The sequence below is a fragment of the Kwoniella mangroviensis genome, chromosome 2, assembly GCF_000507465.2.
Source record: "Kwoniella mangroviensis CBS 8507 chromosome 2, whole genome shotgun sequence".
NCBI lineage: Eukaryota > Fungi > Basidiomycota > Tremellomycetes > Tremellales > Cryptococcaceae > Kwoniella > Kwoniella mangrovensis.
The window spans coordinates 1,650,164-1,675,764 of record NC_088828.1 but is presented as its reverse complement, the minus strand read 5'-3'; the positions used below and the strand labels follow the sequence as shown (position 1 = coordinate 1,675,764).

General features: G+C 45.5%; 10 protein-coding genes across 10 annotated transcripts; 4 read left to right on the top strand and 6 right to left on the bottom strand.

Moving 5' to 3' along the window:
- Positions 1–1,707: 1,707 nt before the first annotated feature.
- I203_107490 (uncharacterized protein) lies at positions 1,708–3,247 on the bottom strand (the record flags this gene model as incomplete). Its single annotated transcript, XM_019145570.1, has 3 exons — positions 1,708–2,108; positions 2,191–2,802; positions 2,866–3,247. The coding sequence occupies 3 exons, from the start codon at positions 3,245–3,247 to the stop codon at positions 1,708–1,710; spliced, it is 1,395 nt and encodes a 464-aa protein (XP_019005389.1).
- Positions 3,248–4,059: 812 nt separating this feature from the next.
- Positions 4,060–4,352, top strand: I203_107489 (uncharacterized protein; the record flags this gene model as incomplete). Its single annotated transcript, XM_065518199.1, has 2 exons — positions 4,060–4,228; positions 4,303–4,352. The coding sequence occupies 2 exons, from the start codon at positions 4,060–4,062 to the stop codon at positions 4,350–4,352; spliced, it is 219 nt and encodes a 72-aa protein (XP_065372929.1).
- A 91-nt stretch (positions 4,353–4,443) lies between these two features.
- On the top strand, positions 4,444–6,513 carry I203_107488 (uncharacterized protein; the record flags this gene model as incomplete). The annotated part of the gene is made up of 11 exons (XM_065518198.1): positions 4,444–4,468; positions 4,534–4,554; positions 4,632–4,740; positions 4,834–4,935; positions 4,992–4,999; positions 5,069–5,140; positions 5,211–5,273; positions 5,364–5,496; positions 5,563–5,734; positions 5,872–5,897; positions 5,976–6,513. The coding sequence occupies 11 exons, from the start codon at positions 4,444–4,446 to the stop codon at positions 6,511–6,513; spliced, it is 1,269 nt and encodes a 422-aa protein (XP_065372928.1).
- Positions 6,514–6,832: 319 nt separating this feature from the next.
- I203_107487 (uncharacterized protein) lies at positions 6,833–9,213 on the bottom strand (the record flags this gene model as incomplete). The annotated part of the gene is made up of 11 exons (XM_019145568.1): positions 6,833–7,078; positions 7,164–7,188; positions 7,243–7,455; positions 7,539–7,611; positions 7,693–7,762; positions 7,826–7,858; positions 7,925–8,311; positions 8,420–8,625; positions 8,688–8,703; positions 8,782–8,869; positions 8,936–9,213. 11 exons carry the CDS (start codon positions 9,211–9,213, stop codon positions 6,833–6,835), a joined length of 1,635 nt encoding a protein of 544 aa, XP_019005387.1.
- Positions 9,214–10,450: 1,237 nt separating this feature from the next.
- Positions 10,451–14,145, top strand: I203_107486 (uncharacterized protein; the record flags this gene model as incomplete). Its single annotated transcript, XM_019145567.1, has 10 exons — positions 10,451–10,822; positions 10,894–10,941; positions 11,009–11,101; positions 11,167–12,698; positions 12,766–13,129; positions 13,187–13,252; positions 13,308–13,484; positions 13,543–13,800; positions 13,866–13,996; positions 14,064–14,145. 10 exons carry the CDS (start codon positions 10,451–10,453, stop codon positions 14,143–14,145), a joined length of 3,123 nt encoding a protein of 1,040 aa, XP_019005386.1.
- Positions 14,146–14,782: 637 nt separating this feature from the next.
- On the top strand, positions 14,783–20,009 carry I203_107485 (uncharacterized protein; the record flags this gene model as incomplete). Its single annotated transcript, XM_019145566.1, has 20 exons — positions 14,783–15,299; positions 15,367–15,474; positions 15,553–15,649; positions 15,712–15,782; positions 15,847–16,170; positions 16,235–16,480; positions 16,541–17,054; positions 17,126–17,452; positions 17,503–17,664; positions 17,733–17,865; positions 17,922–17,996; positions 18,052–18,214; positions 18,279–18,476; positions 18,550–18,674; positions 18,727–18,872; positions 18,940–19,177; positions 19,260–19,464; positions 19,517–19,653; positions 19,733–19,825; positions 19,893–20,009. The coding sequence occupies 20 exons, from the start codon at positions 14,783–14,785 to the stop codon at positions 20,007–20,009; spliced, it is 3,996 nt and encodes a 1,331-aa protein (XP_019005385.1).
- A 213-nt stretch (positions 20,010–20,222) lies between these two features.
- Positions 20,223–21,465, bottom strand: I203_107484 (uncharacterized protein; the record flags this gene model as incomplete). The annotated part of the gene is made up of 5 exons (XM_019145565.1): positions 20,223–20,429; positions 20,499–20,775; positions 20,855–20,922; positions 20,985–21,128; positions 21,265–21,465. 5 exons carry the CDS (start codon positions 21,463–21,465, stop codon positions 20,223–20,225), a joined length of 897 nt encoding a protein of 298 aa, XP_019005384.1.
- A 296-nt stretch (positions 21,466–21,761) lies between these two features.
- Positions 21,762–22,744, bottom strand: I203_107483 (uncharacterized protein; the record flags this gene model as incomplete). The annotated part of the gene is made up of 3 exons (XM_019145564.1): positions 21,762–22,023; positions 22,095–22,322; positions 22,404–22,744. 3 exons carry the CDS (start codon positions 22,742–22,744, stop codon positions 21,762–21,764), a joined length of 831 nt encoding a protein of 276 aa, XP_019005383.1.
- A 252-nt stretch (positions 22,745–22,996) lies between these two features.
- Positions 22,997–23,248, bottom strand: I203_107482 (uncharacterized protein; the record flags this gene model as incomplete). Its single annotated transcript, XM_065518197.1, has 1 exon — positions 22,997–23,248. One exon carries the CDS (start codon positions 23,246–23,248, stop codon positions 22,997–22,999), a length of 252 nt encoding a protein of 83 aa, XP_065372927.1.
- A 664-nt stretch (positions 23,249–23,912) lies between these two features.
- Positions 23,913–25,329, bottom strand: I203_107481 (uncharacterized protein; the record flags this gene model as incomplete). The annotated part of the gene is made up of 3 exons (XM_019145563.1): positions 23,913–24,087; positions 24,151–24,378; positions 24,452–25,329. The coding sequence occupies 3 exons, from the start codon at positions 25,327–25,329 to the stop codon at positions 23,913–23,915; spliced, it is 1,281 nt and encodes a 426-aa protein (XP_019005382.1).
- Between the last annotated feature and the right edge of the window lie 272 nt (positions 25,330–25,601).

Genomic DNA, 25,601 nt, shown 5'->3' with positions numbered 1-25,601 from the left:
TTACCCCAGTTTTAGATTATCAACACTCTAACTCCCCTTCAGAATTGGTGGATTGACAATAATGACGATTGTTGACACTCGTATGTTGGAGGGTGTATCGGGAAAAAAAAAGATGAATTAGAAAAACCTTGTAAGGTTCGTAATTGGCTGAAATACGTTCTGGCGGGTGGTATTACAAATCGAACGTAATGTCCTTATTAATCCGTTCGGTCGATCGAGATCTTCACAATTCCAACTGTCGGTATCTGTCGAGTCTGCAGATTTCTATATTTTATGATATATGAACCATATTGGAGAGGATACTTGGAAAGGATACTTGGAAAGATGTGAAATGATATGGGGAAGAACAATTCCATCAATATCAACGATGATGATCATGGAAAGGAACGTAACATCCGTCTTGATCGGTTTGCATAACACATAACGCATGCCGTATATCGTCGTCGTACTATCTCAAATGGCACTGGCACCCAAAAATTTCGACGTCAGATTATTGACTACGTGACATGCGGACATGATCATATCAGGAAGATCTTTTACTTTCACTCGACGAACCGATTTTAGTGGAATGACATAGGCCTAACAATTACGGGACCGAGTTGGCAGCAGGAGGGGGAGGTACGTCCACAGACGCCTCGCTGCGATGTTACTGCATAACGTCTTCGTTGCGCCGTGACGTACAGCATACAATGTAGCGTTTCAAGTTGAGACCCGTATGGGTACCTCTAAGGCGTCTTCGCCATCGAACAGCCATCTACATAGACTTGAGCTCGTACATGTACGTACGACAAGGTTTTCCGAGACATTCGACGCGTTCCCTTCGTCCCTTCATCCCTTAAAGGGGGACACAAAGATGAGAACGCCTCCCAACGATTTCAAGATCTCTTTTCGAGCTTTCAAGTATGCCATGTGGGCGGGATAAGGTGACAGGCCCTCAAAGGGAAAAAAGTAAGGTACCAGGTGTTGTAGATCACCTTTAAAGGCAACAAAGGATGCATCCGCAATTTCATTTGTTCCAGCTTTTAGGATGCAGTATTTACCGTCCAAGCGTGAACCTATGGATAAGGCTTAAGGGTAAGCGCCGTCACACACAACGGTAGTAAGCAGGTACCTTGTACCTCTGAAAGCCTAACGAAAAGTGGAGTAGGTTATCCGGCAATTGCTTTTTCGTTCTGTTGTTTTTTCCTTGATGCGGTCATAAAAACATCACACCAGAAGTCTACTGTGGGTTTTCTCGATCGTTAATTAATGTACATCACCTCCGGACACGAGGGTTGATCTGCATGAAGAATCGTATGTAGATCAGTTCATCCGGTGGCTTTACTGGAATGTTACCATATGTGGCAATCTCATTTTGGGAATCATGAATACTTCCGTGGACAGATGCAGATAAATACGTGTAACGGTCAGCTTGCTGTGTTGTCTAAGTAAGCATGCCAACTTATCTTTTAGGCGAAGAGCACACAACAGGCATTGCCGCTTCATGAACGCGCAACTGTAGATCTCACCCTCTGGCAAGCTTCCTAATTCAAGCCATGAAGAAGAAAGGCGTACAGTCATCCCTTACAGATCTTATCCCCATTATCTAGAGATCTCGTCGAATCCATTCCGCAAGAAGTATATATCCTATGCTAAGATATCTGCCTATCCACATATTTACCATTACATCTTGTATATGTTTAAATTTACGCGATCACCGAGCTACAGTCACTCGGGGGCACAAATCAAGTCATCCCCTACACTTATATGCACTGAACCACCAATCTCATTCACTATCACTCCCTGGTACGAATCCGGAATACTTCCATCGTCTTCATCCTGCCATTTGACATTGACGTTAGACTGCTTACATGCAGAATAAAGATCTCTGACAATCTCTCTCGTACCATTCTCGGTCGACCACGTCGCCCAATGGATTGGCATAGTGATCTTTGCGCCTATTTCCTGGTGTAAGGTAATGGCGTCAGAGGGTGAACAGTGGATAGCAGACGTCAGACGTTGAGCATCGAAGTTGATAACTGGGAGTAAAGATTGTAAGTACGGTAGAACTGATCCGTGAGCTACAGGAAGGAGAGCTAGGTCCGGTGAGCCATAGCGATTTCTGATCACTGAGACATACATAACGATCTCATTAGCACTTCTGACTTGGAGATCGAGACACGGTTGTTTCATTTTTAGCACTGTACTTACATTGAAAAGCGGGACAAGTTGGACCATCAACAATAGACTTATAACCCGTATCACCCCCAAAGAAACATTTCCATCTTTGACCATTTGGCATGTTATATTCGATCCACCAAGTACACCAAAGTGTCTTGTTTTTGCCAAAAACTCTCCGACCGGAATTATGCTGTGCGGGACAACAAACGACTTTAAGCGTATCATCCACACTCTTATTGGTACTTGAAGAAGCGACAGTATCCCATAGTGTACTGGGAGTGAGAGGAGATGCATAGGACTTAGGAGAGAAAGGAACTTCATCAATATGCTGTTCCTCTTTGACAGGAGAGAGTGACAAAGCTTGACATTCTTCTCCACTTAAGGACAACTGACTGCAGATAGGCGATGATGCTGACATGTATACTGTTCTTTCAACCTTCAAACCTGGCGAAGAAGCTTGAGAGTCCGGGCTGTTTAAGGATAAGGAAAAGACATCTTCGTCCCACCAGTTCATCTCTTTCACATTAGTTGAGCCAATTTCGAATTTGGTCAATAACGCTCCTAAGCCCTGCGGTACGAAATACTGAGCGGCCGGATGATGCTTCTGAACCGACTTGATCGATGCTTCATCAAGATGGTCATCTTCATTATCGAGTGATTAGCATACACCGATGATGCTAGAATTGTATCATAAATTTGCCTCACAGTGATCATGCGAAATGAATACCACATCTACTCGTGGTAATTCCTCTACTCTACAGGGAGGTTCGATCCTCCTTTTGGGTCCTAGAAAACTAACAGGCGAACATCTCTCGGAAAAGACGGGATCGAGCAAAATACCTCTCCACTCTCTCCCTCCAGCAGGGATGGCAAGAGGCAAGAGAAGGTATACGCTTGCATGTCCTAGCCATATGATTCTTGGACCACCATTGGTTCCAGGAGGGGATGAAGGGAAATCTATCTTTTGCCTGATAGGTATGCGCTCGTTGGTCTCGGGTGGGGATTTGAGGCGTAGGGATAACGAAGAGAGCTTTTCAATAGCTGTGAGAGGTCTGTACGAGGACCATGGGTTGGCATATCGTGGCATGATATTTTTAGTAATGGTGATACTTGGACTATCAACTGAGGATGAAGGAAGAGCTCGTCATTCCATAAATGATAAATACATGATATACTGAAAGCCTCTTTTCGCATCCAGCACTCGAGATATTTTTTCGGATTATTGACAGACAGGTGAGGAGGTGGCAAAGAAGGGATATATGTAAGAGGTAAAGGACGAAGTGTATCGAAACTTCATTGTCAGTCAGGCTATCCTTTCATTTGTCTATGAAGTTTGAAGTACAGTGAACGGATAGCACGAAAATCAGATCAGAGGTCATTTACCGTTGATGGACATGTAGATTCGAATTGGTACATGATCGACCTATGACAAGGCGCAGAGCATGTGGATCCTTCCAGGACATGTATCGTTGTTAATGCTACTTACAGTCAACCACAATAACTCATGGGCCATGACGAAGATTGACAGGTCAAAACATGAAACTTGTGAAAGCTGCGGGGATACTGCATGATCCAGTATTGAGGGTCATGGTTTCCTTTGGGGTAAGAGATGCTGTTTGAGCTACTAAAGGAGGGCTATCAACCTTGGTGTTATCTGACGTATATTCCACTGGATATCATCGTCAAAGGATCTGGGAAGAACGGACCGTCAAGTCGAGGAGCATCTCCGGAGAGTATATATATATCTCACCTCCTCAACAGATAGAGCCGTGAGTCACCCTGTCCTAACACAGAAAACCCTTATCTCTATACACACCCACACCTACACCCACACCACACATATACACACTCGCACAGACACCTCGCCAATACACCATTTACTTTATCCCCGAACTCGCTATGATCTCCACCATTCCAGCCCTTCTAGGGGATGGTACCCTGGCTTTTTTATCTACTAATATCAGACTCGATGATATTCTATACCTTGCTATTCGTATGGCATTGAACGGTCTACTCGCAGCGGCCGTTAGACAACTATTTGGTAGTACCAAATCTCGGGTTTACGATGGTAAGCCTATCCCCCCTTACCCAAGGACCTGGACCTGTACTGACCTGTTGCGGGGTACCTGGTCATGTAAACAGCCATTTTCCCTACGGCCCATATCACCGACTCCGATCCAGCATTCGAATAGATAATGTCGTACCTCGCTCAATCCCCCGAATCTCAACGTCAAATCAAGTCGTTCCGATTGATCACCGCTGATGCAAGACAATCTAAGAGGGATGATGCTAACAGACTCAGAACATCGTCTAAGAAATCTGAAGGTCTAAGTGTAGCTAGAAAAGTCGCTACGTTCGTTGATGATGTTGTAGGACAGATCTCACCTGTTAACGGTGAGTTGGACAACATGACGACATCACCTTTTACCATGTTGATTGGCATAGCGGATAGCTAATGTATGTGAATGTAGAACAAGCTATTTTTCTCACACATAAGGGCAATTACCTCTGGATTACAAGAAAATCGAAAGGTTATGCGAATTATGATCCAGTTGACAAGGAGGAACATCTTGAGATAACGTGAGTCCAATCACCATGCCATACTTGTACTGCCTGGGGCCTCGGAAGAAACCCTTCTCGGGTGAGACATACTGACGATCTGCATGTATTCAGTGGCCTTTCGGTCCAACCCGAAAATATCAAGCAATTCATCATCGATGCTCATGCCATGTTCTTCAAGAAAGCGGATAACGAATTACTCATTTTCAATGTCTCGTAAGTATCCTATGTCTCATCGTCTGAGAGTACGTCTCTCCTTTTTTCTTGACCAGACCTTACAGTGGGAATTGGATAGACCCAATCCATCGACCTTCGTGATCATGGTCATCTATCATTCTTCCTGAATCAGACAAAGCGCCACTTTTGAAGGATGTCAAGAACTTCTTATCTGATGAGGAAAAAGACTGGTATGGTGCTAGAGGTACGTGCTCTTCATTTTTTTGAGATGTGTTATCCTGGTGCCTGCTAAATTTCCTCACAATTGCATAAAGGTATTCCACACAGAAGAGGTTATTTACTTCATGGGCGACCAGGTTCAGGCAAGACCACACTTGGTAAGTCTCAGCTTCACCACACGTCATTGGTATCTGCCATGGAACGGCATATTTGTCCATCAGGTAATCTGACTGTGAATGGTACCGTAGCGACTGCAATCGCCTCTCAGCTCAGTCTAGACATCTATATCGTCAATCCCGCCGCGAGAGGTATGGACGATGGGAGGCTCAATAAGGCATCCCGAAATTGTCCGCCACAAAATATGACCCTCATCGAAGATATGTATGTGATCTCCCCATTCACCCTTCCACAAAGACGAAACTGATGCCGAGTGATTTTGTTCATCAGCGATCGCGTCATGCCACCCCGACCTAAACGAGGAGATTCCGAAGATGATGGCGAAGACGATTCTTTCGACGATAAAACTGTTGGTGGTGCTGATCCGGGGAAATATGGCCTGGCAAGGTCTACTGTGACTCTGTCGGGGTTGTTAAATGCTATTGATGGTGTTTCAAGTCAGGTGAGAGAGAAATCATCCCTACGGTTGATATTGCATGGGAGAAAATCATCATGACACTTCTACTCAGAAGAATGGACATTTATCAGCTAATAGTAGTGATCAGAGCTGATTTCGATTGTCTCGATTTTATCAAATAGGAAGACTGCATCTTATTCGCCACTACGTAGGTTATCATTCCTTGTTGGTGACAGACCCTATCAATATCATGCTGATACTGTACTTTATCGAATAATGGTAATAGTAATCACCCCGATCGACTCGATTCCGCTCTTTCTCGACCAGGTCGATTCGACGTCCAGCTTTCCTTTAAGGACGCTACGTTCAATCAAGCCAAAGCTTTATTCAAGCACTTCTTCCCGTTGTCCGACTTCATGAATGCCCCTAAGCCTGAAAACATGATTGATGATGAGAAGATGACAGAAGATCAGGGTGTGATCAGGTCTGAAGGCGAACTTGATGAACTTGCTCATCGATTCGCTCAAGGTATATTCCAACCTTCGACATGTATAGCTGAAACAGAAGACGACAAGCTTGAGGTCGAGGTGGAATTTGGACTCTCCATGGCTACTTTACAAGGATTCTTACTTACTCATAAGAAGACTGCTCGATTGGCTGCTGGCAAAGCCCAAGAGTGGTCCAACGGGTTGAGGAAGGAGTACGAAGATAGGGAGAGGAAGAAGTTGGCTAAAAGAGCCGAGAGGGAGAAAGCGAAGGAACTGAAGGTGAAAGGTTCTGCTACACCCGACAATGAGAAACCCAAGAAGGAGAGCAATATCTGACATTGATCGCTCTTTGGGGAGCGAACACGTATTCGAGTCTGGATATCGCAGGGGAACACCCATAGGGATGAATGTAAGATGCATAGTATAAAACCCGTACAAGATTGAACAGGCTATAACTAAATTGTGAGCATTGCATCCTCGTAACATGATTGTTTTGTCTTCCATTATATTATGATATCATATAATACTATATTATTATTCTACCTTGAATCCGTACAATATATCCGAAAACATTGGGAATTGTCCTTCATAAATCACAATGAAAAAACGACTTATTCAATTCAATACTCTGTGGTACAGCAAGTAGTATTCTGTTCTATGATTGGTTTTTCGCGTTTTCCCCATTTCCATTTCTATTGAGGTCCGATATCATTTGATTAACCGAGCTTGACGACTGATCTCGTCCTTCTCCATCCTTCTTCTCATCGGAAGTAACGGGATTGGAAGAATGTTTATCTATACTTTTAACGTGTTTACGCCATGACCTAGTCACCAGGAACCATAGGAGTATATCGGCGACGGTAAATGCGAGAGTGAATGGTTGGAGGATCCAGACACCGTACTATATGGATACAATAGCCCGAAAAGGCAGATCAGCGAAGTTGTCTTGTGTGCTATTCACAGGGAGGAAAAAAGGTCAGACATACCCTTTCTGAGATAGCACCGACCATACTACAACGACATCATCAGTTTACTTCAACCAGATCTCAGCGAGCGCCGACTCACAATGGCATGATTGCACTTCCGGCCTGACCCAGACTAGCTATCCAACCGATTGTACCTCCTTGTAATTCCCCAGGTAAGATCTCCACAACGACGTTCATGACTATTGGATACATCGGCCCTAGAAATACACCAACAAGCGAAAAACAAATTGCGTTGCCGACGATGGAGTGAATGAACCAGATGATGATTGTAAGAACGAGGGTGATTAGCGAGCTATGTTATTCCATATAGATAATGATCAGTAATGATGACATATGTCAGATCCAACATAGGAGAGGTTTATTACTACAACGTACTATAGGTAAATTGACATGTGGTTCCCTATCCGCTTAGTTACAGGTATAAGGACGACCCTGCCTACGGTCAAGCCTGATACCCAATCATCAAATCAGCGATATGGCCTTTCTTTGACTCCAAGACACATTTGTGTGGAAGATCGAGAGCGCTCACCTCCAAAGTATCCTGAAGATACATAACCTGAATTATCATTACCACCCCTCTCGTCTATGAGAAATGATGTCTAACACGACTCTCTTTGTCAGTTGATGGAGAGATCGACGACTTTGGTGCCTAGGACACTTACAGCCCATCCTCCTATGGTGACCTCTATACCGACCTGGACAATCGGACGATCAGATTGATTTGATCTTCCATGAAAGGCACGATAATTTGTTTCACTCACATAAATTAACATGTAGAAAGCCATATAGTGTACTACCGGAGCCTTCAATATCTGCTTCATCTTACCACCACTCCCCTCATTCTCTTTACTGGCAGGTTCGTTTTCCGTGGTCGAACCATCCTTATTCACTTTCACTTCCAGCTGTCTTTTCCCTACAACCTGATTATCCGTTCTTCCTCTGAACACCACGACCAAAGCTAGTACTGTGACCAGGGCCAATCCCAACGATACGGCGAAATAGTAGTAAACGTGATTGGGAATGTGCTGTACAAAAGCTGTCGATACGAATGGCGAGACGGTCGCGCCGAAGCCGTACATCGCGTGCATGAGGAACATCTTGGTAGAACTGTTTTCGAGACGAGTCACGAGTGAATTGACTTGGGCGTCCTGCCATCAGTCCACAGGTGGTTAGCAAGGTGGGTGATGGTTTCTGCGGAGGCAAGGAAGGGCGAGTGTGATGTGCAGTGGACATGTAATCAGGTAGCAGTCACTCACCTGTAATCCCAATCCGAACCCATTGAAGATATAAGCAATTACAAATAATGGAAACGGAGATCCCCAACATATCAGTATGTATGCTAGTCCCTGCAGCGCAGCACCGAAGGGAGCTGCTATACCGAATCCGAATGCGTCTGAAATGAAAACATTGGTTATGCCTGATGTCATGAATCCAGCAAAGTTCGCGAGCCATATCGTGGAGACTGCATAGTGTTATCAGTGCTGTCTCCGATGTATGGACGGTCAACCTGAAGTGCTGACTTACTAACGAGATAGTTGACCTATGTATCATATACAGTATATAGTAAGATAAGCCCGATGACGATAAAGGCATGGTTGTCGATATATGACAGACTTACAGAATAGTACGTCTGTAGAGATGGCAATAACGGTCCTTGACTTGCATCATTCCAGCCTGCTAAGAACATCACCAAGAACAACACCGCTCTAGATAGACATCATCTCGATCAATACATATGGTTCTCCTGAATATAAATAGAAAATTGTTCTCACAACATCACTCCCATCATCCTCTTCGAAGGTAAAGGTTTCTCCTCTCTCAAGAATCTAAAAACATAATGACTTTTGGGTTCCATGTTGTCCACACCAGCTATATCTTTCCTCTCCTCATGATTATCTATCCTGGCTTGGGAACGCGCTATCATACCGACACCTGTTGAAATGGTGGGTTCAACAGGTTCTTGAGGTACATAGTCCTGTATGTCGGAGAGATGTCGAAGGGAATGTGAACGATGAGATCGTATAGACGGGCGAGAGATAGTACGTTCCATTGTTATTTCCAATCATTATCCGGAAATGAATCGCAAGAAGGACTGGAGGATTTGCCGAACGTACATCTGGGGGTTATCTTGACGTCGAGTAGCTTTGAATCTTTATACACTTTTATGGTCCTGCTGATCGGCTAAAATCTGGGATCACGATGGCTCTATATACAAGCTTTACAGTAAATGCTTCCAATTCTCCGTTGACCTGATCCTATGCTTATTGGCATAGGTCGTGCTCCAAGTCCCCTCAGCATATACACATTCATGTATATATATATTTGGAATGCTAACTCAGAAGAATATACTCGGTTTCTCCCATCCTACACGGCCCAATAATCGGTTGTTTGGGAGCACCTGCTTCTCCACAAAGTTCGCGAAAGTGGGGGTTTGCGTGCGACTAGACCGAGGTTTAGCCGAGGTTCATCAGTTTAACAGGTCTCGAAGGATATTCCGTTCGAGCGGGTCTTTCATGTTAGCAGCCACATGGTGATTCGACTGATGCAGCAACTCATATGTTTTTCTATTCCAGAGGATATCCTCCATCATACAAGATGACCTATCGCGCATTCACCAATCGATATTTGACTCCAACGAGGAAGCTGCCACAGTGATCTTGGTCGGGGATGCGACAATGATCCGCAATTCCCTCTTGTGATGGTGATCTGATGGCCAAAGGACCCTATCAAAGCCGCTATCAAGATGATGCTTTCTCCGACGACTACTGGGATACAGATATTCTTGGTCGAACGTCACAAGGCGTAACATGTCAGCGTCGGACGATCCAAGCTGGTCTCTTGGATAGGTTGATGTATGGGTACTCTGGGATTGAGAGAGTCCGAAAGATCTAGATGCAGGAGCGAGATATCGAGACGTTGTCATCATGTTATCTATCGACTCAGGCCCACGGACCACCCAGTACACTCACCCTCCTTTGGACACACACACACACGCAGTTGGATATCAGGAACAAGCTAATGACTGACTGACTGGTTTTTCCATTCCTCGCGTTATGCTGACTCTTTTCATCTTCCTTCTCACTTCACTCACTCACTCGCTGCAGTATCGTATCAACAGTTGACGTCACCTCTCTCTCTCTCTCATATATATACCTGTCAACTGACTCACACTACTACCTATATATACCCACCCTTGACCTCTCTCTTCCTCATTCATCAATCCTCTTTTCCTGCGTTCCTCTCCTTCCGCTGTCTCTATACCCTTCCCCAGACAGCGCACTCTCGACATGCCAACAGCCGGCCATCCACCTCCGCCGTGCTCTTCTCCACCTTCCCAAGGGACGATTCACATTCCTGATGTACTCGACGTGCTCATGCAGCCGATCAGACGGGACAAACAATATATCGAGTGGGATGGAGAAGCGTTTCCCATCCCAGACGAGATGATCATTAGAAATTGGGATCTTCCACAAGGATATACTAGAGAGAGCTGGGCTGATTGGGAGCCTGAGAACCCTTTCATCGTTGACCGTCATTATGATCATGATCCGCTGGCGCCTAATGAAGGTTATGAGCAGGAGGAGATGGAGGGTATTTTTGGTAGGATGGCGGAAAGAAAGATGGCAGAGGAGGACGAAGGGCATATCGTGGAAGCACCTGTGAGTTGAGCTGTTCTGCTGATATACCCCGAAATCTGTCGTGTCGTAGACTACTAATCATGCTTCTCCAGTCAACCGATCCCGCGACTGATCTGTCCGTGGATGAAGGAATACCGGAAGTGAGTCACCTTCTAAACGTTTTGTGTCCTTCCTCTTAAGCGGAATGACTGACGTCGGTTCATGAAGTCTACCACACCCCGACTCATAACCTCGACGACCGAGATCCACATTGCCAACACCCTTCTTTCGCCAAGTGGGGGAAGGCTTGTTTCCAAGAAAGTGAGTATACGAGATGCTGCTCCTATTTATACAAGTAATCGGTTGCTGATACGCGATGGGTTCAGCTCTCAGTTCCGACAAGGGTATCAGCCAAGTCTGGGCAGCCTTCAAAGCCCAGCTCATACGACTCGATCGCATCAAGTCGTAACCAGCTTGTATCATCCCGAGAAGCTTCGACTCAAGCTGAAGATCCAGCAGCCGTCGATCAGGCAGAGAAAATTGTGCAAGTCAGTGATAACGATCAACTCGAGGAGGACGCTATCAACGAATATATCGATCTCGATTCTGATTCAGCTGAGATCTCAGTCACTGTCGAAGACGTATCACCGCGTTATTCGCTTTCTGCATCAACGGTATCCAGCACATCCACAACTAATCTTTCCGACCGAGAGCCCATCTCTACCATTGAGGAGGAACCTAGGGAATACCATGCTACTCAATCAGATACTGGACCGACATCTCCCATTTCACCTGCAAAAGAAAGATCACCTCCTACAACAGCTCTCAATGACTCCGATACTCATACGCCTCATACCACCCAGCAAACGCTGCTTCCTGCGCTCGAGATCGAAACAGGAACAGTTTCTGGACTTTCTCCGGATAACATCCATTCTCCCCCAACTTCATCTCCTTCATCTCCAAGATCACCTCATCTGGTGACACCTGGTACAGATACTCGAGCCTCTCAAGGCAGAGAGGAAGGTATTCGAGTTCTCGAGCATCCTCCTCAATTTTCTCTCACGGATGGATCAGATATTGAAACACCGCAAATAGTTGGACCGCACATCAAGCTCGATACAACTATCGTCGAGCAGCATGTTGTTCAAATTCCTTCGCACCCATTCGTCCCTGCGCCGTGGAGCTCCTCTCCGTTACCGACCGACCTTAAGGAGCCCCCTCAATCTCCTAGAGACATCCGATCTTCTCAAAATTCCTCTCCTACAGCGTCGTCTGAAAAAGGTCAGGCTGTAAAGGTAGTCATCGGCAACTCTCCACCCCTTTCTTCTGCTACCGACATTGATCAATCATCAATTGATCTAGTCCCATCTGACTTTCCTTCTGAGCCGATACGAGTGCCTAAAGTCTCAACCTTGGAAACCGATTCTCCAAGTGGCATACCACTGCCTGCTAAAAATGATATTGATATTACCCTCGATGATTCGTCGTTACCGGAGTCTGATCCTTTTGTGGACACCGCAGGCACACGTAATCCAGAAGATACCACGCATGGTGTGGACTCCCTTGCCGCAGACCAAGACACACGCAAGACGACCAAGTCCGATACGTCTTCGACACCGGCGCAAAATATGTCAAAAGACGACAAGATGGAAGTATTGAGGTTCATTGCTGATCAGAAGAGGTCTGACAATTCCGATGGACATGAGAATGGCCCAATCTTGATTGATATCGATTCTGATTCCGATATCAACGACGAGCATCAAGAAACACCAGTCCCATCTGTAAAGGATCATGAGCAATCACATGAAGAACAAGGAGTGATCGAAGAGGATGTACCTGAAAGCCCGATGACCATTAATGAGCTGAAGAAAGGCCACGCAGAAGAAGAAGAAGGGTTTGATGAAGATGGAGAGCACGAGTAAGTGAACATGTTGCTATTACGATATCTATGTGTTACGTCGAGCTGAGAGTCAGTTGGCTAAAAGGTCGATCTCGGAATCCTACGATATCGAGTTGACTTCCAACACGAACGTCGCCGAAGTTATTGATGACGACATGACTCAAGACCATAGATCGGCAGAAACTAGTTTGATTGAAGTAGATCACCAACCTGAATCTACTATCACGAAGACAAAAAGCAAGCCAGGCAGAAAACCAAAGACGAGGCCTCCGCCCGATCCAGAATGCACCCCCTCCTCAGACAAGAGGAAGTATGTTCGCAGAGCTACGATCGTAACAGCTTCACTCAGAGGAAGGGGATCGACAGGATCCTCAAAAATCAAGCGTGGTCCTGGTAGACCACCCATGAAGCACTTGAACGGTCAGAACGGGAATACCTTGGATGCAGATGTGAGTAAGGATGTTATGCATAATTCGGAACTGGTATGTAAGCTGACATCCAGATAGGCAGGTGAAGAGAAGCCGGGCAAAAGTAGGATGCTGACAACTTCCAAGCCTACCACGATGAGAATGGTGAGAAAGGTTGTATTCATCTATTGGATGCTTCATGCGCTGATACCGAATATAGCCCTCTACCTCAACTTCTCGGGGGCGATCGAAGACCATGTTTACCAGGACCCAATCCACACAGACAGCTATTGACCGACCGAAGAGAGGACGTAAAGGTAAAGCTAATGCTCTAGAATTGGAAAACTGTGTGCAAGACGAAGAGACAGAGGATGTGGATACACCCGCCCCTACCGAGGTAAGTACTCAATGTGCTTGATATACAAAAGAAACTCTCTTACACTCAAAACCTTTAGCTCGAAAGCAAGCGTCTTCCATCGAGTTCGTCACCTGTCCAACAACCTCCTGTACGACGAGCCGCTCAAAATGCCAATGCAGCTTTCAAAACCCAAGATGGTGATAGAGAAGTCAGACCGAAGATCAAACCCGTACAAAAAAGGAAACTACCCCTCCCCCCTGATCCCTCAAAATCGGACTCAGATAGTTTCTCAGAACGACACACATCCAAAAAGGTATGTAAAGGAGAAACGCTCAAACGTTGGACATTAGTTGAGGTGAATTCAACCCCAAACGTATCACCTGATCAATTTGTTGACACACACGCCTTATGAGCATGTAGGACGCCTGCCTCCTTCGATGCTGGGATGGAAAATCAGTGTTGTCTCCCGCAGTCATCTCGCAAGCTTGCCATGCATTACTCGATCCTGCTGTCGAATCGTCGGGGAGAACCCATGAAGCGGTCAAATATCGGTAGGTTCATGCTCGACCATATCCTGATCCGACCTGATGTTTTCTGAGAATACATGTACTCCCGCAGATTGCGACAGGTTTACAAGAATCCAGTTTTTCACCGACGCGCTAAAGCCTTCAACGAGGGTAAACCGAGTGCTTCGGCATAGAGATCGGATATGATCGAGTAGGGCGAAAAGGAAGAAAACAAATCATCCGACATCCTCGAGATCTCTAGCGGTGTAGATGACCTCGTGTCCATCCTGGCATTGCAGCCATAAATATATGTGTATTCTACAATATCATTTCCTGATCAATCATCATTCCATCAAGTCCGCCATCGAACCAAGATACCCGTCATTCATCATTTTACCCAGTATCATATCAGCATCAATTCGAGTAACTTATGCCTTAGTTGTATATATATCTCATAGGATTAATATGTTTAATCCATGTACTCATGCATCACCATGTTTATGGAAACTACAGATCAAATCTCAAGTTGACACCATTGCGATGAATGGGCCAGTGCCACTTGAGAGCGGGCTGTATATCACGTGACTTGGGTGTCACACGGTAGAAGGTGGAATCAAGAGATGAAAGGCTGAATGAAGGTGAAAATGAACATGAACCAACATTCCATCATAATATCATACCCTATCGTCTACAATCCACAGTCCATCAAATACATACTTCCTCCGTTCCCGATCCTGCACAATCGCAGACATATACCCGTAGGAGAGGAGGAAATTCCGTGATCGGTAACGACTAGGAAAGAAGGAGAGAACATCGCGCTGCATCTCCAAAATGTTAACTTCCCTCCCTTCCTTCTCACGGTTGAATCAACTTGCTGGACCTGATCCACAGCAGCAACAACAACAGCAACAACAACAGCAACAGCAGATACAAGGGTACCCAGGACAAGGACAACAACCTTTATACCCTCAATTACCAGGTCTACCAAATCAACCACCTCAACTTCAACAGTACGGATATCAACCTTCTTTACCTGTTCAACCCTACACTGTACCATCTGGACCATCTTATATCCCTCCTTCAAATGCCATTGGGCCATACAACCCTCAATCCAACTCGCTATATGTCCAACAGCAACAACAGGCTAATGGATATAGGTATCCTGTTCCGACTAGTGGTATACAATCTTCTCAGACTCAATTATCACCCCAACCTTTGGAGAGCGTAGGGAAAGATGAAGATCCCATATATGGACCGCTGGGTAGAGCGAGAAGTAAGATCGATAGAGCCTTGACGGGAGATAATGAAATCAGTACGGATCTGGCGGATGGAATCAACCATCCGTTACGTGAGTGGACTCAGATCAAGATGGAGGATGGATGAGCGTGAGCTGATCGAGGTTGTGCTCATTGCAGAATCGTCTGAACCATACATACATCCACCAAGTAATGCAGCGGCTTTCAAACCTGCTAAAGTGATCAAAAGAACACCTCTACCTGATGCTTTGCACCAAGAATTGAACTGTAAGTCGAATAGTTCCACTTGTTTACATATTGCAGCAGGTATGGCTGGAAGTCTATGGCTGATATCTATAATCATAGACAAACATCTGACCGCCAAGATGGGTCTGTTTGAGGATATAGAAAGAGCTTGGTTCACAGTGGATAACAAGTTGTTTTTATGGGATTACAGTGATGGGTGAGTCTCAAAAGTCTATTCGGTCATCTCGATACAAGCTAATAGGTGTTGCTGGTACTTAGACGCGACTTCAGCAGATATGATGAACAGAACGATACTATCCAAGCTGTCGGACTGGTTAGAGCTCGTAAAGGTCAGCTAGCCTCTGTTTTCCCTGGGGTATATTAGCTAACTCTGATACTTTTGATTCATTCCAGACGTGTTTGTCGATGAGATCACCCATGTCTTGATAATCTGTACTTCTTCCAAAACGACCTTACTTGGTTTATCCAGACCACCAAATTCCCGAGAGATCAATCTGTACGCTACCAACCTATCGGTAGAAACTCCAACAGCGATGATAGATATCAAAGGTACCGCAGCTGGTCGAATCTTCATGTTAGGTGCAAACAAAGATCTATACGAATTAGATTATTCTGCAGATAGTTCATGGTTCTTTGGAAGTTCGACTAAAGTAGGATTGCATAATAGGAGTAGTGGTAGTTTGGCGAACTGGACACCGGGCTTCTTGGCTTCTAAGAGTGAGTCATTCACCTTTCAATCGTGATAAGAGGCACAGCTCAAAGGTCTTCCTGTACTACATAGCGAAAGAAGGTATCGAATCTTTCGCTCTGGATAGCCAACAAGGACGATTATACACCTTACACACTGCCGGTGAAATCGAATTCATTGATGTTTCTGGTACTAATTACCAGAGTAGGGCTAGGTATACCAAATTAAAACATGATCTGAATAGAAACCAGCAGAACGGGAATATCACCGTAGCATCTCTAGCTGTTGTAGGCGGTCATGAAAGTAAGAGGGCGTGTCTGGTGGCTATAGCTTCCAACGGTGAGTGACCGGACCATTTTGTTCTGTGCATACAGCAGACTGAACGAGTTGGCTCTGTAGGATATCGAGTCTATTTCTCCTCTTCGCCTTCATTTTGGCCAATCTGTTTTCGAGCTCCTATCCCCTCTCAAGCCAATCTTCCCGTATCCTCGCAATCATTCTATTCGTCCGGTACTTTCATTTCTGTCCAACATGACAATACTGCGCCAATGCCTCAAACCCAGTTATCTATCGCAACACCTCATTGTGGTAGACAATCTTCTTTGAGGGAGAATTTAGAATCATATGAATCTCCTGCATTCCAAGAATGGACAACTACCGAAATCATACCTAGTCAAGTATGGACCATTGTCGAACTTCCACTCACCAATCCCGCATTCTCCCCTCCAAGCTTGACGAATCCAAGTGGCATTGCCCTTTCAGCATTGCCGAGACAAGCCACCACCCAATCTAGGGAATTCTTAGTATTGGCGACTAGTGGTTTGTTCTGGATCAGTCAGCCTAGACCTATCGATATGTTAAGGGATGATTTGGATTTGGAGAAAGACGCAGCTATAAATACTGTCCGAATGCAGTGAGTCCAGCTTCCCTGTGCACTGCGAATTTGAGCGGAGAAAGCTGATATTTGGGTATGTTCTCACGAAGATTCGGTAAATCCCAATTAGCCGCTATGTCTTTACAGCTAGGGGCTACACACGATCTGAAAGCCGTTGATTTGGCTTCCTCGATTTCAACGATACTGATCACTTCGGGCGAACCCATAATCAAGGATGGTGCAGGTGGAAAAAATATCACGTATTCTGGAAGACACGATGGTCTGGCTTTGATCATTGCGAGATACCTCAGACCGATTTGGAATGTAAAAGTCACTGTACCTGCTAGTGTACCTGGACGACAGATCTTGGCCGTCACTGAAGCTACTTTGTTAGCTGTTCAAGGGAGATTGGAGAAATTGAGAAGATATCTTGACGAGTGAGCTACTCGGTGTTCTTCCATCGACCTGTAGCTGATTAATCGAGTAGACATCCCTTCCAGCGGTACCAAGCTGAAGGTGACGCTAAGATCGCATGGGACCAGGAAGATATGTCGATACATGGCTTGGAAGTCTTGTTGAAACAGGCTGTAGAAGCCATTTCATTTGTACTGCTGCTGTCGGATTACAAGATATCAGATGTCATCCTTCGGTGAGTCTCCAGTGCAATGTCCGCATCAGTAAGACGCTGAAACCAATGACCACTTTATCACTCATCAGAACCGATCCTCAAACACAGCAGACGTTGTCCAACTTGACTTTCCAAGGTTTCTTGACCAGTCTTGACGGGAAGGATGTGGCTAGGAAGTTGGTCACTGCTTTGATCGAGCAGCAGATCGGTCAAGAATTAGGTGTGAGTACCGATCCTTGAACGAGCCTCACAACATAAAAACTGACGATCTATGGCAGATCGATACCTTGAGCGAAATCTTACAGCAACGATGTGGGACCTTCTGTCAACCTGGAGATGTAGTCATGTACAAGGTATATTGAGTGCTGCTTTACTCTCTTGTTTTCTAGCTGACACCCGATCATGTAGGCTGAAGAATCCATGCGACGAGCGGAGGGTGCCCGAGATTTCGGCGAGAAGAACGAATCTCTTGCTGAATCGTTACATTTGTTCGCGAGGACGGCTGGATCGATACCTATTCCTAGACTACAAGAGGTCTCCAAGCGGTATAGAAATATGCAGTATACAGTTGGTCAGTATCTCCAGGTTGATCTCTGTTGGCGTCAATTTGTCATGGATGCTGATTTGGTGAACAGGTGCAATCGAACTGCCGCTGAAGACTGCTGTTGAACTTGATCCAAACGATAAAGCTGTAGATTACGTACGAGATGGTGAACATCCTGCTGATCCTCGTAAAGCGTTGTTCGAAGCTAGAAAACAATGTTATGAGATGGTCATAGAAGCCTTGGGGATATTCGATGAGTTGTTGGATAAAGCTACTGCTCAGGGGAATGGTATGTTTCTCAGCTGGACTCCCACCAAATTGCTGTGTGTGCGATCAAGCTGACGTATCTTGAATTTGTTTAGCTGCGAGCGCGACTCAGAAACGAGACGAAGCCTATGCACTCGCCATTGCATCTGATGACGAGTTGTTCCATTTCTATCTGTATGACTGGCATGTCGAGCGCGGATTACAGGAACAACTGTTGGAGGTAAGCTACAGGTATCCCATTTTGGTATACAAAGCTGATGTTCATATCATAGTTTGATACACCTTACATCGAACAATACCTGAAACTCACCATCAACAATGTCGAAGATCGACGAGACCTGCTATGGAAGTTTTACGCCCGACGGGAAGATTACTTCCCCGCTGCAGAAGCTTTGTCAAGTCTTGCCACTCGACCCAGGTCAGTTTTTTCCTCTACATAGACGATGCAAAGTGAGACCAAACTGATTTATCAATCCGTCATGCAGTCCAATGGTATTGCACGATCGACTGTATTACCTCGCTCAAGCTTTGACTTCTGCCAAATCAGCTGCCTCTCTCGGATCGGAAGATGTAGAGTTTACATCCAGATTACAAGAACAAATCGATGTGGCTCAAGTTCAGATGGAAGTTGCCCGTGCGGTCGAAACTCACCCTGATATGAGTGCTGATGAGAAGAATGACGTTCTGGCTAAGCTCAATACAGATCTGTTACAACTTGATGAAGTGAGTGTGCGGCGTCTCCCTCAGCTAACCTATATGTGGTGGCCTCATTCATGTAGCTGACTCATCACATGATCCTTCGTAGTTGTACCAAAATTTCGCTCGACCTCTAAGGTTGTATGAACCTATCTTGTTGATCCTCAAAACTGCGGATACGAGGATAGACGACGTCTGCGAAGCTGTTTGGAGACAGTTGATTGGTTCTTATAGACTGGCTGGGAATGTAGCTATGTCAGATGCGATTGTTGGATTTACCAGGAGATATTTCCCTTCGGAAGCTGCTCCGTTAGGTGAGAGTCAAGTCAATCCCGCATGAAGTGATGGCTGACGGAATGGACATAGATATTATGGTCCCTGTTGTCTACGCTGAGGCTCAGGGTTGTCAAGGCGGACAGGCAGGATGGGCATCATCTGCCTTGCTTGAAGGTGGTGTACCATTAAGAGATCTCTGGGAAGCTGCTGTGGGATTATATGAGAATGTGAGTGCGGATTCGAGTCTTCTATGATGATACTGAGTAGTGCAGAGCATGTTTGCTGATGTAATGGTTTTGGTCTTAGTCCGATGACGATGAGAGGGATTACTACGCCGAGGAAGTATCGGTGATCGCTTCGAGGTGGATAAACAAGAAAGATGAGATCCCAGCTGCAGAGGTGAGTGATTGATACTTGAGCGACCCATTGCATTAGGACTGATCGTTGAGGTTTCATGATGTGTCAGGTGGAAAGATTCGCATCTGCATATTTGTTACGGACGAACGGAGCACCAATGAATGAAGCAAAGAGAGATACGAGGGATAGACTGACGGCTGCTAAACAGGCTGCTGTGAGATATTGAGGGGAAATACAATATGATATAACGATAATAGACAAAAGCATGGAATGTTCTTTAGATCTATCTAGGTAATGTGAAGATACAAGAATGCATTATTGGTTTATATATACATTGCGATTATGATTTTGCTGAATATTCTCATATGACGACCAGGTCTATGATGTACAATGCTTCCAAATAAATGCTTACAGGGTTGATTAATCGCCTGTAGCTGACTCATCTACTACCATACCACCATCCAACTCCACTTAATACAAGTCCACAAACGAAATTCACCCCAGAATTGGAAAGAACGTTGATTCCATATCCGATCTTCTTGACGTCTTCGTCTGTGATTGATTTTTTCGATGAATCAGTTAAGATCTGATTAGTGGACGTCGAGAAGTAAGTCGATTGGAGTAATGCACCGAGTATCGAATCGAGCTATCACACCGCGCGGTCATGAGCGGTTATCATGATACAACTCATCTACTGTATTTGAGGTGGACTTACCAAACTTCCCGCTAGACCCAATCCAGCTCCGACCCCTACCAATTCCCATATCCATCCCAGCTCATTTCTCGATACAGGATTCTCCACCAGAAGATCCAGACCCATGATGAGACCTATCATTCCTCCACCTAACAATGACATACCGATACCCAAAGGTGAGATCGCACCGTTCGTTCCTTTCGGTACCGCTCTCAAGGTGGGCAAGTAGATAGGTTGGTTGGTCGATAAGATACCTAATTCCGAGGCGAGAGTGTCGGCTAGGATCGTTGCATTTAGGCTAATCTCAAGCAATCGTCTCAGTATTTATTCACTCGTGTTTGTAAAGAATGTATAGGGTGATGGTGGTATGGACATACCCTAGTGAAGTGTATATTAATGTTCGAGCGAGAGGATGAAGAGCGAGTATGACAGATGATTTGTCAAGCTGTGCATGTTATATGCCAGCCTCAGCGTTCACATGTTGTAAGGATGAGAGTCTACGCTTACCTGAGAAGCAGGTCCGAATCTATACAACAAAGCAGCTATCAACCCAGGAAGAGAGTTCGACAACACTTGTATCCAGTTTCGGTTCCGACTTGGTTTCAAGGGATCGGGTCCATCTTCAAGTTTAGCTTTTACGTCGACTTTGACCTAAGAAATTCGGCAGTACAGTCAGTCAGTATACAAGTTTGAGTAGCATCAAGACATGCGAATGAATATGGAAGTGTATATCGGAAGTTTAAGAGATACGACTCTAGAAAGCGAGGACGGTATGAATGCTACTCACCTTGGTTGCCTTACTTCCAATGAGATACATTCCAATCATAGTGATCCCAAAGACTTTTATGGGATTCGCAAGATGTCCATACCCCACCAACCAAGCTGCTATAGCTCCGTCTGACGATAATGACCCTTTGCGATATCCGTGTAGACCTAAACCGGTTGCTATGAGGGCTGCTGAGGGGTAAAACAATGGTAGAGATGCCATCGTGCCAGCTCACTCCGTATGAAAGCTGTGGATGTGCGTCCGATGTGTTCACCTGTCTATGATTAAAAGACGGCAGACGATGCCTTGATCGCAACTGATGGCTCAACATGCATATGTAGCTGACTCGGCGATCTCGGAATGCGGTGCCCCTATGTTTACTTGCACCTCGCCCAGTGCTCATTTTAAGTTTGGAATACACCAAGATTAAGTAGTACTCCATGAAATGCATACAGAATCGAGTGTAACCAAGCATATGAACGTTGTATATATACATCAAATGGTGGAGATATTCTCTCTCAACTCTCTGTTATGCCTGCCGCTTGGTCTCCTTGTAACACCGGGCTAGGGAGTCTCGAGATCCACTGTGAAGGATATACATCTTCAAACCGAACTTCCCCTCTCTCTATAGCCGACGAAGGGAAAAGCTCGAATATCATCTTTGCATACCCGGTCAAGGGTTCGGGCATGGGGTGGTGTGAGCGAAGAGGGAAAGAGTCGACGAGATGTTTACGATCGTGTTCGTTGAGTTTTGCATAATATAATGGAGAGAGAATCGACCTGCGATTAATGTGTTCAGCTTTGGCATGCATTTTGATAGAAGCTTGGACAACAAAGTAAAACGGACTCACATTTTCACTTCTTCCCTGACTTCTAGCCCAATATGCTCCCTAACTTCCAGTGCTTCTACCATCAACTTCTCGACATCATCCTCATTAGTCAAATCAAGTTTTAAAGCACGGCGAAAGCCAACTAGTCGTATTTGATTGTGACTATCGGTTAGGATATGGCGAGAGCTCAGGTTCCCATGCCAAACCCCTCGAAGATGTAAGTTATCGTATGCCTTGTACAATTTCTCCCTGAGTCGCAATTTCATATGTCAGTAGTGAGATGTGATGAGTCAGTTATGCAGGATAGTTGTGCACGTTATAAGTACTCACCGCCAATCCAGATCGTGCGTGACAGGTCCAGAAACGTCTGCAAATTCCAATAGAATGGCGTAGTGGTAGTCGTCCGGAACAGTGTGATAGAGACCATAATACCTGGGCACTAACAGCCCTTGTAAATCCGACAAAGGCCCAAGGTAAAACTTTTCTTCCTTCAGAGCTTCATTCAGTACTTGATCGGGAGCAATGTACTCCCAAGTATTGGGTTCGTTACAAGCATAATTAGGGATATATACGAGTTTGAGGATTACCGAGCCGTATTGCGAATGCTCGGCCAACCAGTAGTCCCACAAGTAGCCGGATGTGACGAGTTTCGTGACCTTGACTGTCTGCATCGAGGATAACGGCTTGGACGCGGAAAATGATGCCACTGGGTTCGGATCGGTCAGCTGCCAAGTCTGGAATGGCGATTCTTCCGAAACTGTTTCCATCAGCTCGGTCGGATTCATCTCTCGGCTTGTCTGGACATGATGAGAATCATCGTGGGAATTGATATCAAGGATCTTTTCTAAGTACGATGATGGTGATGGTGAACCGTCCTTGGTGGAGACGGGTGGAACCAGACCTCCAAGTTGGAATTGAGAGAGTCAGCGTGAAAGTTGACGAGGATGGATGGGAGGGCCGATGAGAGCTCGGTCGGACGAGTCCCGCGGGGTAGCTGGTGAGCTCGACTTGGTTGATCGTCCGGGCGATCGAGTTAAGGCTGGAGTTGCTGTCTGTGTAGCCGTTTGACCTTGTGTTCGATATGCGGATTGAGGGTGGGGAAAGAATTCAAGAACAGAAGACAGCTGGTTCATACGCTTTTCCAGCCCAGGTACACATTCAATTTTGAAAGACATCTTGCGTTAATCACCGACTGTGAGGACAAAAGGATGATGTTAGCTTAGTGGCAATCGAGGTTTAGGCTTCTTGAGAAAAGGCAAAGTACGATACATTCATGCGCAAAAGGATGCAGACCATAGAATCTCAGGACGGCAGTTGAGTTGATGTGTAACCTCTAAGGCCTAGCTTTAGCACGTACGTGCACGTCATCACATGAAAGGTCCGGTGGCACCTTCGTTTCAATGCTGCGTTGACTCGATCAAGTGATGAAGATGACTGTCAGAAATGCGTTGTTGATGCTATTCGCTTCTTGCAAGGAAGAGGGGCCACACCATTATCACACCACTCTGACTTTGATGAGATACATCTACTGTATGTCGCAGTTTCCTGATCAACAGTATAGATCTGATACCCTTCCACGTAATTAACCTTGAACAGCTTGAAATGCTTCTTCCTCTCTACTACCGTTCGTCAGTATTGACAAATTCCAGTTCAAATTCTATTCTTACCTTATGGTGCAATAGTCTATCAAACAAAGAGGCACCCTTCTTACCGGAAGTGTCTGCATCCCTTCATCCCATATCGTACCTCAAAATATGCAGTTGATGTTTCAACATGACAAGCAGCAATTTACATGTCTGTCACCATTGGAGCTAATAATTCAACGGAGAATACAATCATTTACATATACTCTTCCCAATTGATGTCATCGCTAGGAGGCAGTCTTAAATCGACTAATCTTCTATTATGCTCAATAACCCAGTCCGGCCAAGGTGCATTTGCAACATCTCTCAATTCTTGCAAGAAGCTCTCGGGGTTTTCCAGATCGGAGTAATATGCCGCAGGAAGTGAATCACTACGAAATAATGCAATTGGAAAGTTAGATTGTGAAGCAGTCTGAAGTGATGGATTCACCTACCAGTCAATCTCGTCAAGCGATTCAGGGCCTATCCTCGTTCTTACAATTATAGCTTCATCCATCAAGGTGCCCACGTCGTCCTCATCCTTCAAGTCTTTTTGATCAGATCGACGGAAACTGACAAGGCGAATCCGTTCTTGGTCGTCAATCAAGATGTGTCGAGTACTGACATCCCGATGGACTACTCCGTGACGATGCAACCTTTGATAGGCGGAGTACAATTTCTCCCTGGATGAGATAGCTTAGCAAATATTCCTGCTTGATTCACTGATGTAATCGGAGAACAATGAAAAGCACTCACTGCCACTCTTCATCCAAATCAACTTCACCTGGTCCGATGGCATGCCCCGCATATTCTAACAATATGGCGATGTGGTATGAGCCAGGGATGGAGTGATATAGACCATAGTACTTTGGTACCAGTTCTCCTTGTAGCTTGGTGAGGGGACCTAGGTACAGACTTTCTTCTTTGAGAGCTTCTGTGATGACTTCTTCCGGTGGGACATAATCATCATAATCGGGTCTATTGCAGGGATAATTTGGCAAGTAAACTAGCTTCAATACCACCTTCCCATATTGTGAATGATCCGCCAGCCAGAAATCCCACAGATATCCTGGCCTGAGGTACTTGATAACCCTCAGGGTTTGCATAGCTGACACCGGGGGTGATTGGACGATCGACGCGGGCGGTGGTTTGCTACCTAGCATAGACTCGACTATTCCGAACGGCTGGAATGGTGAAAGCTGTGAGATGGACTCCACGACATCAGGCACCTTTGAAGTGTTCAATGGTGCGTACTTGGAGGGGTCTGAGGTGTCCGATTCCGGTACAGGATGCAGTATTTTCTCAAGGGAGGTGCTTTGAGACGGTGAGGAAGTTTCGGAAGCTGCTTGATCTACAAAACTACCGAGTTGAAATTGGGAAAGTCGACGGGTAAGTTGGTGAGCTTGAACGGGTCTGCTGACACTGGAGTCGTCCTTGAAAAACCCTAAAGGGGTATTAAGGCTGGTAGATCTTGTCGATCGCTTTGGCGAATGTGTCAATGGCGGTGTTGGTTGCGCTGAAGATCGTCCGATGGTTAGGAAGGATGATTCTGGGTGGCGAAAGAATCGGAGACCACTGGCTAATTGACTCCTACCCTCTTGGGCTACATTTGTGGAGCACTCTATTGTGAACATATCTGAAGTTGCAATAATTCGTTATGAGCACTAAGAGACAGGATGTTGTTCGAGATGTCTACGATGTTATTGCTGTTAAATGGATGGAGGAATGTAGGGCGTGGGAGCAATCACCGTGTCCATACGTCGATGTGCGCACATGTGAGTCGAGATCATGTGATGGTGGATTCTTCACAAGGTTTGGCAGATCAGATTGGATGCATATACCATAACGCACGCACATACGCGCTTTACCTCCTTTGATTGATGTCGCACGAAGTACAGCTACACGT